Source organism: Microtus pennsylvanicus, chromosome 6 (assembly GCF_037038515.1).
Source record: "Microtus pennsylvanicus isolate mMicPen1 chromosome 6, mMicPen1.hap1, whole genome shotgun sequence".
NCBI classification, from domain to species: Eukaryota; Metazoa; Chordata; class Mammalia; order Rodentia; family Cricetidae; genus Microtus; species Microtus pennsylvanicus.
The window spans coordinates 57,294,778-57,306,824 of NC_134584.1; the positions used below are offsets into that span (position 1 = coordinate 57,294,778).

Consider the following 12,047-nt stretch of genomic DNA (forward strand, 5'->3'; position numbering starts at 1 on the left):
CCCTTTCTCCACTTATCTCAACTGTCACTGTAGTATGATGATTGGTCTTGAGCCCTTAGAAAATATTTTGAGGGATGTTTTACTCAAATCCAGGTACATCTGCATTCTTAGTGTCTCAGTGAATGCTTTCAAATTTGTCAAGCTTGCATGGATCAGCTTCACTTAGATTCTTCTCACGTTTTCTTTATCCCTGAGAGCCTCAATCCTAAATATTCTAATTGTCCTAATTTTTTTCTACCCATGTATTATGTATAATAGCATCTTGTATATTTCACAGTTTATGGTCTGTTAGTGTCCAAAGCACTGTGTTTATTCTCTGAGCTTTTCAGTTTTTCCTTAGCTGCGTAGCGATTGCCTCTCTTCGCCTTCCTATGCTAGGTAGGTGGTGAACACTCACCCCTGTGCCAGTTCCATTGAATTCCTTCATCATGAATTATAGAAAAAGATTTGAAGTTCGTTGAGTAAATTGTAATTTTAAGAACATTTCATTTAAGATTATTTCCAGAGTACTTAGATTAAAAATAGAAGTATAATTGAAATTAAAATACAGTTGTCATTGCTTTTAAAGTAATCTAGTGTTGGAAAAACATGAAACTTTATAGCAAAGACAGATTAATAAATTAGTATTGTTAGGTGAGATGCCCTGGGCTTCTGCAAGAGTATTAAGTTTAGTTGCCGCATAGTTGCGTACTGCTCTGTTGGAGAATAAATCCATGTAGGAAATACTGGATAAGTACTTTAATATTTAAAAACTTATTTCTATTTTAGTTGTTCAAATCTGTGAAACTTAGTCATATAGTGGATGTTTTTATTTGGCAGAAAGTAGTGCCTACAACCATTTTACCGCACTGCATTAACTTTAGTGTTGTTGAAAGCAGAACTCAAAGAAGCCTACTTAGTATCTGAAGTTTTCTAACCGAATTGTTCTTGATTGGAGTTAAGTAGCCATGAATGACTAGGGAGAGCTTCATTATATGTAGAAATGTTGCTGCCATTTGTGTTTTCTCATTTCTTTTATTATTTTGCTGTTTGTGAACTTGTTGAATCATTTTAAAGAAAGTTTCATTTTCAAGTAGAATTAAAGATAAGGTTTATCTACTTTTTCTTGCAAGGATTTATTGCACAAATTTAGGACTCCCTCCCCCCAAGCAAGTCCGACCCTTCCTTACTATTGTTATTATTTCTGCTGTATGTAGCGTGCCCCATGCCTTGGAGTAGTAGGTCACTATAAAGGTGGGCACTCTTGCCTAAAATTAGAACTCATTGCTGGGATCTGAGATCTCAACAATAAACTAACTGGTCATTTCCATAGTGGGAGATACTGCTTTCATTAACTTGGCATTACGTGGATTGCCAAGAGAAGACATTCACACCTGACTTTGCTGCTTCAGAAAAGTTGGGACACAGGAAGAGAGGCGTTTATCATTTTTAGACTCATTATGCCTCATCTCATGGGAAAGGTATACATAATTTGGGGTATTAGGTGAAGGGATTTAATCGTTGTTATCCCCTCCCTCCTTTTTGTAAGCCAGAATATCTTTGGGAAGTAGAGAAGAAATGGTCTACAAAACCTTTACTTTGTAAGTCTATACAATGTGTATGATAGTGTATACCTAGAACCCCAGCACTCAAGTAACTGAAACAGGTGGGGGATCTGAGATCAGGGCTAGTATGGGCTACATAATAAAATCCTGGCTTAATAAGTAAACACACATACATTTGCTTGATGGCTGGTTTTTAAAAAGTATGAGTAATATATACATCTCTGTTTCCCTTCTCTCATTCTTCTCTCTGTTCAGTTACTTCTCTTGAGGCAGCCTCATGGGAGCCTTTTCTTTTAAATAGTTACCACGAGCTTAGAAACTTTACCCTACTCTGTATGTTCTCTCTTCCTTAACAAGCTGTAGTTCTTTTAATTGCTACATATTATTCCATTTTGATATGTCTCTGTGTTATTTTCCAGATTTTAAAAACTTTTTTTTTAAAAAAAGTTTTATATGTATGGGTGTTTTTGCTGAATAAATGACTATTTACCATGTGTATATTCCCAGAGGCCCTGGAGGCCAGAAGAGGGTGTATATTCCCGTCACTGGAGTTATAGTCTTGAGCCACCATGTGGGTGCTGGTAATCAACCAAAATCAACCTGGATTCTTTGTAAGAACAGACAGTGCAGAGCCATCTCTCCAGTACCTAACTTAGATTTTTTTTAGAGCATCCCAGCTATTGTAATTTCATTGTGGTTTAAAAAGAAAAAAAAACCTCTAGTTCTGTTTAATTTTTTTGGTTTTTTGAGACAGGGTTTCTCTGTAGCTTTGGAGCCTGTCCTGGAACTAGCTCTTGTAGACCAGGCTGGTCTCGAACTCACAGAGACTCTGCCTCTCAAGTGCTGGGATTAAAGGTGTGCACCACAACTGCCTGGCTCTGTTTAGTTTTTAAGACTCTTTTTATGGCCTACCATAGGTCTGTCTGATATTTGGAGCTGGTGGGGTTTTATTGTTACTTGTTTTAGTTTTTAGGTGTGTGTGTGTGCACTTGTCCTTGTAGTCCTTTTTGAAGCTGGATCTGAGGCATGTAGCTGAGTTAGTTTTCCCACTTACATTATTGATGAAGATGGCACTGAACTTCTCCATAGTCTACTCAGCTACCTTATAAAACCCAGGCCCACTGTCCAGGGATGGCACCGCCCACAGTGGGCTGGGTCTCCTGCATCAATTAGTAATCAAGAAAATGCCCATAGACATGCCTACAGGATAGTCTGATGATGTAATCATCAGCTGAGAGTCCTTCTTCCCAGATGCGTGTAGGTTTGTGTTAGCAACTAACCAGCACAGTAATAAAGTGGGCTTTTGTGTGGTGTTGTTTCATTATATGACTGGAGAGCACCACTGGGGGACGACTTAAAGGCAGGCAGGTAGTGTGTATTCCTTCACCCTAATGATTAGATGAGGCTGTGGTCTGTATAGTGAAACATGAAGTATAGAGATAAGTGACCATGCAAACTGTGTTTAGTAACCTTGATTCTGGGTCAAAAGCAAGTACAGTGGTTATTATCAGTTACTATATTTAGTTTTCTTAGCTTTGAAACTTTCTGTTCACAGCTCTTAGACAAGCACAAGACTATAGAGAGCATGGTGGAGCTTTTGGACTTGTATCAGATGGAGGATGAAGCCTACAGCAGCCTTGCAGAGGCCACAACTGAACTCTACCAGTATTTACTTCAGCCATTCCGAGACATGCGAGAGCTTGCCATGCTGCGAAGACAGCAGATCAAGGTATCATTTTTTTTTTCTTTTTAAAGCATGAACTGTAGTGACTCTAGTTCTGAGACTGGCTAGTCACACATTTTAATTACAAAAGTTTAGAAGTAATGCAGATTCTTGGCCCTTCTTCTCCAAAGTTACTGTTGGGACAATAAGTACACATATTATTGTACTCTTACTTGCACTTTTGAAAAATACTTAATTGCCAGTTACTTTATAATAAAATTTGGCATTTGGATTAAAGGGTATCAGTAACCTAAGACAGGATATTAGAATTTACTTCTAAAAATCAACTGTAGACATTTTTGAGACTCTAACCTGAAAGGCAGAAAACTGGACATGGGTGTCTACCAACACTGGACTGCGTGTGGTGTTTACGGATATCACCTGTGGTTCAGCATTGACTATGTAAATTTAGGTTCATTTTCAGAGGGATATTAATTAATAACATTTGTTATAGACTATTGCCTCTGACATCATCAACCACAGCTATTTGATTCTTTTTGCTTCTTATGAATACTTGTACAGATAGGCATATATCCTAGTAATTCACTCTACCTAGTTACTGAGTTCATAGTGTATCAGATGAATGAGTATATTAAGTGGAACTATTACACAAATAACACATGTCCTTGTCCGTAGCTAGTAATGGTCACCAATTTAGGTGACTGTAATTCCAAATAATGTTTTAAAGTTATATTATTTATTATTACTAGTTACTATTAAGTTAGAAAATAACACACATTTTAAAAAAGGAATTATAATTGGTTTGACAAAGTATTTGTTATAAGTACAACTAAAAACAATTGCTTGTTACCTGTGAATGTGACGTAGTTTAGTTAGCAGTATTTCCTTTTTTGGGGGGGGGGGATTTTTTCGAGACAGGGTTTCTCCGTAGCTTTTTTGGTTCCTGTCCTGGAACTCTGTAGACCAGGCTGGCCTCGAACTCACAGAGATCCGCCTGCCTCTGCTGGGATTAAAGGCGTGCGCCACCACCGCCCGGCTTAGCAGCATTTCTTTTGCTGTGATAAAACACCATGGCCACAGACAACTTGAAAGTTTTCCGGTTAAATTTCCCCATCACAGGCTATCACTGAGGGAAGTCAGAATAAGAATAGAACAACAGGACAGGAACCTGGAGGCAAGAGCTGATGCAGAGGCCATGGAGGAGTCGCTGCTTACTAGTCCAGAAACTAGCTCTTGTAGACCAGGCTGGCCTCCAACTTACAGAGATTTGCCCACCTCTGCCCTCCGGAGTGCTGGGATGGACTGAAGGGGCCATCCTGTCCTCAGACTTTGTCCTCAGACTGCAGCTGTCTCAAACATGAAACTGAACCTGAGTTCCTGTCTCCACTTCCCTAATGCTGGGATTAAAGGATGTGACCCCAAGTGTTAGGATCACCTTTGTGTGAGCTCTGTTTCTATTTTAGACAGATTCAATCTTGTGTAGCCCAGGGTGGCCTTGAACTAACAGATCCCTCTGTCTCCGAAGTCCTGGGATTAAAGGTGTGTGCCACCACTTTCTGGCCTGTTGTGGCTTAGCTCTGCATTTTTATCTTCAATCAAACTTTATTTGTCAAAATATCATTACACATCACCATTCCCAGCTTCCATTTCCATCTTTTCACTCCTTTTATTCAATATTATTCCAGAGGTCTAACTAGTCCAAAAAGTCTGTAAAATAATACATAAAAGTATAATACAAAGTAGTATAATAAAATACAAAAAAGCTAGGCAGTGGTGGCGCACGCCTTTAATCCCAGCACTCGGGAGGCAGAGGCAGGCGGATCTTTGTGAGTTTGAGGCCAGCCTGGTCTACAAGAGCTAGTTCCAGGACAGGCACCAAAAAAACTACAGAGAAACCCTGTCTCGAAAATCAAAAAAAAAAAAAAATACAAAAAAGAAATAATACATAAATTGGAAAAACTGAAATAAGGCCCATTATTTTTAGGAAGATCACGTAGAAAATTCTAAGTACTCAAGAGCTGTTAGGAAGAATATATAAGTTTAATGTATACAGTCATTATGAAAGATTTGGTTGCATATTGTCTTCTGGATGTGAACAATTGAAAATTGAATTTTTTAAAATGCTACTTACTTTAACAGTTCTTGTACACCAGACTTTCAGTAATACAATTCTTAAAGTAATGCTGAGGTCACTGTAGTAGTCTGACTGTGCCTATTGCCTTGGGATGCAGTCCCCAGCAGCACAGGACAAGTAAACACCAAAATTTGGCAGAAACTATAGAGCACCTAACTTGAGAGGTATTGCACATTAATAGGTTGAAAGACTCAGTAATAATTATAGTCTGTCAGTATGCTGGTCTGTTCTATTACTGCAACAAAGTATCCAAGGTAGTCTTCTTATAATAACAAAGGAAGATAGTCTGAGTCGGTGCAGGCTCTGACGAGGACTTCACTAATACCCCCTTTTGGTGGTTGCAGTATTAGGAGTAGAAGTATGAGGATAAGATCATGCAGTCAGTCAGTCTGCAGTCCCTTCTGAGGGTGCAATAAGCTGAACTGAGAGCTTCTTACCTCCCCATCACTACCGTCACGGGGAACAAGTTTAGACAGACTATAGCAGTAAGATCTCATTTAATTGATATATCGAATTAAATCAATTTAGCAGTGCCTTTATAGTTTTAGTATTTAACTTAATAATAAAACTTTTCATATACAGTAGTGTTTTGTGTTTTATTTATACACATACAAGGGCTAAATTGGTCATGGTGGTGCACACTCTTTGATCCCAACACTCAGGAGGCAGAGACAGGCAGATCTGTGTGTGTTCAAGGCCAGCCTGGTCTACAAGTTCCTGGACAGCCAGGGCTGTTAAACAGAGGAACCCTGTCTCAATACCCCTGCCTCCCCCAAAAAGTAGAAGGGCTAAATTTAACTACTTAACATCTTACATACCTAACCAAATTATGGTGAGAGCACTTAAGATCTGCTGTTATGTTTTTAAAGAATATTACATATTGATAAGTATATTTTACTATGTTGTAACAGATCTCTTTAGTAGTCTTCCTAACTAATATTTTGTACCATTTAACTAAAACCTTCTCTAAGCTCCAAATCCCTCTCTTCTACATGAGTTAGTGATACCATTCTACTCTTTGTTAAAGGCTGAATGACATTTTGTTTTTCTCCCTAGAAAGGGTTTCTCTGTGTATCCCCAACTGTCCTGGAACTCATATTTGTAGACCAGACTGGCCTCGAACACAGGGAGATTCGCCTGCCTCTGCCTCCCTGAGTGCTGGGATTGAAGGCGTGTGCCACCATTAAAGACTGGCTGAATGACATTTTTATGTGTTTGTGTATATGCATGTCCATGGTTTCTTTGTCCATTCATCTGTTGATGGACACATGCCTTCATTGCATCTTTTTATTTTTGTGAGCAATGCTGAAGTTAACGTTGGAACCTCCTATCAGCATACTGGTGTTAAGTCCTGGGTCATATATCTAGAAGTAGGACTGGAAGAATGTGTGGTCTCTTTCTAATTATTTGAGGAGCTGCCACAATAGTTCCCACCAACAGTGTGCAAAACCTCCTCTCTTTGTCTCCTTCCCAATATTTGTAATTTTTTGTCTTTTAATAATATCCCTTTAAATAGGAGTGCGATCATACCTCATTATGGATTTGACTTAATTTCTCTGATTAATGCTATAGAATATTTTTTATATACCGGTTAGCCACAGTCTTGTCAGCTTAGGTTCTTTGCCCAAAGAGGTCTGGTAGGGAATCATATCCAGGGTCTTTTAAAGCCACTCAGAGAGTTTCCCTCAGCCTTCTCACTGCCCAGTCTGGCCTTGAATTTTGTATCTGCTTTGCTGGCACCCCAAGCAGCTAGGATTACAGATGCATGCTAGAACACCCATCTCACACTCTTGGCTGGTGTATTAACAAACTCTCATGGGGTTGGAGAGATAGATGGCTCAATGATTAAGAATGTTTACTACTTTTCCAAAAGATCTTTTTTTAAAAAAAAATTCATATTTTATGTATGAGTGTACTGCATGTACACCTACATGCCAGAAGAGGGCATCAGATCCCACTATAAATGGTTGTGAGCCACCATGTGGTTGCTGGGAATTGAACTCAGAACCTCTGGAAGAGCAGCCAGTGTCTTAACGTCTGAGCCATTTCTCCAGCCCCTTTTCCAAAGGATCTTAATTTAGTTCCCAGCACCCATAATGGGTGGCTCAGAACCATCTGTAACTCCAACTCCAAGGGATCTACAGCCCTCTTCTGACCTCCACTGGCACCTTAACACACACACATACACATGCACACACGCACATAAATAAATATCTTTTAAATAGTTCTTGATAATTGCTCATTGAACAAGCAACCCCAGTGTCTGGAAAAGTTACATTGTACTATAGTATCAATAAGTATGTTCATAAATCTGTGTTGGCATTTGTTTCACTGAAGAAGCTTAAGCTAGGTTTTCCCAGTATCTTAACAACAGATAGAAATAACATAATAAATTCATGATGTGCTTTTATAATAAGGAGTCTGTGCCAGAAAATTTGTATTTATAAATTAGTTTTATTCTCCTGGCTACCTAAACTGACACACACCTTTTTCCATGTTAAAACAGGCTCTGTTTTCTTTCTATCCTTGGAATTCCAAACAGAGCTGTCATTGTTTTTAAGCACACAGTCCAACTGAACAGGGCCGCTGCGACATCTTCAAGTTTTCCAAGTTAGGAAAAGAAGTTAGGAGAGGATTGTTGCTTAGAGCTTGAGTATAGTAAAATGATGAGGCAGGGCCTCTAGCAGCGGATTGCAGCATTATATATAGCTGCTGAGTTCAGGTCATCCACAAAGGAGCAGAAGAAATGCGTTGCAGGAAACTGACGTGCTGTGTGGTTTGGTGTGTGTGTGTGTGTGTGTGTGTGTGTGTGTGTGTGTGTGTGTGTGTGTTGAAGCATGTGTGTGTTCTGTTGTGAGCGTTGTGAGGTGGGGATAGACAAGTACTAATCCAGCAGCAGTGTGCAAGTTATCAGATGAGTGTGCTATTCTGTTTGGCTAGTAACCTCCTCCTACAAAAGCCATAATAAAGAAGTTCGGTCTTTTTGGTGTCCATCCCCTCCTTTTGTCTGTTAATGTCTGTACGCCATGTATTCATGTAGGTGGAAATGATTTCCGTCTTAATGTTCTGAGCTTTGAGTTTGTATGTTCTTTGTGTTTGTTAAGTTTTTATTCCGTAGTTAAATCTATTGGGGTTTGATCAGAAAATCAAGATAGTAATTTCAACAGTGAGTGTTGTAACACTAAGATTTGTTAACTGGTATAAAGTAAAGCAGGTAATTAAGAAGGCAAGAAAGTAAGCTACCTCAAAGGAAGCAGTTATAAAAATAGTCACCACTTTTGGACATGAAAGAACTAAGGAAAGGGACTGGATTTATTGAGTTAAACACAGAGGGCAGGGTCCCTGGAGTTATATCCTTATAAAGAGGATGTTGCCACTCAGGAGGCAGAGGCAGTTGGATCTCTGTGAATTTGAGGCCAGCCTGGTCTAAAAGAGCTAGTTCCAGGACAGGCTCCAAAACTACAGAGAAACCCTTGATCCAGAAGTCTAAAGATAGGACACTTGGTATGCTGGTACTGATTGTCTTAGTGGAAAAGGTAAAGTGTTAATGAGGTGCCAGGGGTGGTGCACACCTTTAATCCCAGCACTCCAGGAGACAGAGGCAGGTGGATCTCTGTGCATTCAAGGCCAGCCTGGTCTACAAGATTTAGTTCCAGGACTGACACCAAGGCTACAGAGAAACTCTGCCTCAAAAAACAAAAAAAAAAAAAAAAACAAAAAACAAACCAAAAAGTGTTAATGAGGCTGACGAAGCTGCAGACTTGATTTTGTTGTTGAGGAAGGAACTGTTAGTGCTGGAGTATAAAAGCAAGTCTGGGATGAGGCCTGCAGTGCAGCCTTTCCATTGACATTACTGAAAAGGGTTTGCAGATTCCAAACCTAACATTTTCTTCTTTTTTTATTATTTTATTTTTTTAATTATATTTATTGAGCTCTACATTTCTCTCTGCTCCCCTCCCTTCTTCTCCCTCATTCAATCCTCCCCCAAGGTCCCCATGCTCCCAATTTACTTAGGAGATCTTGTCTTTTTATACTTTTTACTTCCCATGTAGATTAGATCTATGTATGTCTCTCTTAGTGTCTGCATTGTTGTCTAAGTTCTCTAGGATTGTAGTTTGTAGGCTGGCTTTCTTTGCTTTGTGTTTAAAAACCACCTATGAGTGACTAATGTGATAATTGTCTTTCTGTGTCTTGTTTACCTCACTCAAAATGATGTTTTCTAGCTCCATCCATTTTCCTGAAAAACTCAAGATGTCATTATTTTTTTCTGCTGTGTAGTACTCCATTGTGTAAATGTACCACATTTTTCTTATCCATTCTTCGATGGGGGGCATTTAGGTTGTTTCCAGGTTCTGGCTATGACAAACAGTGCTGCTATGAACATAGTTGAGCACATGTCCTTGTGGCACAATTGAGCATCCTTTGGCTATATACTCAAAAGTGGTTATTACTGACTCTTGAGGAAGGTTGTTTGCTAATTTTCTGAGAAATCGCCACACTGACATCCAAAGGGGTTGTACCAGCTTGCATCCCCACCAGCAATGCAGAAGTGTTCCCTTTTCCCCACAACCTCTCCAGCATAAGTTGTCATTCTTATAGAGTTGTTTCGATTTGCATTTCTCTGATGACTAAGGATGTTGAACAATTCTTTAAGTGTCTTTCAGCCATTTTAGATTCTTCTGTTGAGAGTTCTCTGTTTAGGTCTGTACTCCATTTTTTTTTTATTGGATTATGTGATCTTTTGGTGACCAATTTCTTGAGTTCTTTGTATATTTTAGAGATCAGACCTCTGTCTGATGTGGGATTAGTGAAGATCTTTTCCCATTCTGTGGGCTGTCGTTTTGTCTTGTTGACCGTGTCCTTCGCTTTACAGAAGCTTTTCAGTTTCAGAAGGTCCCATTTATTAATTGTTTCTCTCAGTGTCTGTGCTGCTGGGGTTATATTTAGGAAGCAGTTCCCTGTGCCAGAGTGTTCAAGTGTACTTCCCACTTTCTCTTCTATGAGGTTCAGTGCGGCTGTCTTTATGTTGAGGTCTTTGATCTATTTGGACTTGAGTTTTGTGCGTGGCGATAGATATGGGTCTGTTTTCATTCTTCTACATGTTGATATCCAGTTATGCCAACACCACTTGTTAAATATGCTTTCTTTTTTCCATTTGATATTTTTTGTTTCTTTATCAAAGATCAGGTGTTCGAAAATGTTTGGCTTGATATCTGGGTCTTCTATTTGGTTCCATTGGTCCTCCTTTCTGTTCTTATGCCAATACCAGGCTGTTTTCAGTACTGTAGCTCTGTAGTAGAGTTTGAAGTCAGGGATTGTGATGCCTCCAGAGGTTCCTTTATTACACAGGATTGTTTTGGCTATCTTGGGTTTTTTGCTTTTCAAAAAAAAAAAAAAAGAGTGTTGTTCTTTCAAGGTCTTTGAAGAATTTTGCTGGACATTGCATTGAATCTGTAGATTGCTTTTGGTAAGATTGCCATTTTTACTATGTTAATTCTGCCTACCCAGGAGCATGGGAGATCTTTCCACTTTCTGGTGTCTTTTTCAATTTCTTTCTTCAAAGATTTAAAGTTCTTGTCATATAAGTCTTCCACTTGTTTGGCAGAGTTACTCTGAGATATTTTATGCTATTTGTGGCTATTGTGAAGGGTGTTGATTCTCTGATTTCTTCCCCAGCCATTTTATCATCTGTGTACATGAGGGCTACTGATTTTTTTGAATTAATCTTGTATCCTGTTATATTGCTGAAAGTGTTTCTGAGTTGTCGAAGTTCCTTGGTAGAATTTTTGGGATCACTTATGTAAACTATAATATCAGCAAATAGTGAGAGTTTGACTTCTTCTTTTCCAATTTGTGTCCCCTTGATCTCCCTTTGGTGTCTTATTGCTCTAGTGAAGAGGAGGTGCAGGGAAAAATGACTGGTCCAGAAAACTGCTCTCTGAAGATGACATAAGTGGCATATTTTACACGCTTTGCCTTTATTTCTCTGGAAATTCATTATGTAATTGAAATTTATTTTATCCGTGATTTGCTCTATATTCACCTACAGTTAAAGCATAATTTTGTGTTATGAGAGACTTTGTAAACATTTATTATTAAAAACAATTGGATTCTATAAACTTTGTCATTCCATGTCTGGTGTTAACTCCCTGTTTATTTCAGGTAGTCTCAGTTTAGCAGCTCTATTCTCTCAAAGATCTTCTTGGATGTCTATCTCAGCTCTTTCTGGCAGTTGTATAATCTTTCGATGTCGGGCACCATTGTCTAGGTAACATTCTCTCTCTCTCTCTCTCTCTCTCTCTCTCTCTCTCTCTCTCTCTGTGTGTGTGTGTGTGTGTGTATGTGTGTGTACACACCTTAGATGACCTCATTTATACCTTTAGAGTTTTATAAATGCTCTCTTTGTGTTGTTGATTCCTAGATTTATATCTCTGGCCGTGACCTTTGCAAAATTAATTCCAGTGCACACAAAAGTAAATCCTAGATATTTTCCTTTTTGAAGTCCCATTCCCCCTCAAATTAAGGGTGCTAAATACCAGGTGATTAAATTTTACTTCAGTTTTAGGTTATTATGTTAATTTGGTTCTTGCATTGCTTAGGGAATATGACTTGTTTTGTTTTAACTTTCAAAATTCATTATTGATTTTCAGTGATTTGATACCTGATGTTTTTTATTTTATACCTG

The 12,047-nt window shown here is 38.8% G+C and overlaps 1 protein-coding gene across 2 annotated transcripts in view; it reads left to right on the forward strand.

Moving 5' to 3' along the window:
- Nucleotides 1-12,047, forward strand: part of Jmy (junction mediating and regulatory protein, p53 cofactor) — a 65,838-nt gene that overhangs the window by 14,749 nt on the left and 39,042 nt on the right. For both annotated transcript variants that reach the window (XM_075976303.1, XM_075976302.1), the window contains exon 2: nucleotides 3,100-3,273. In XM_075976303.1, the coding sequence (XP_075832418.1) occupies nucleotides 3,100-3,273 (174 nt within the window). The remainder of the gene's footprint in view (nucleotides 1-3,099; nucleotides 3,274-12,047) is intronic.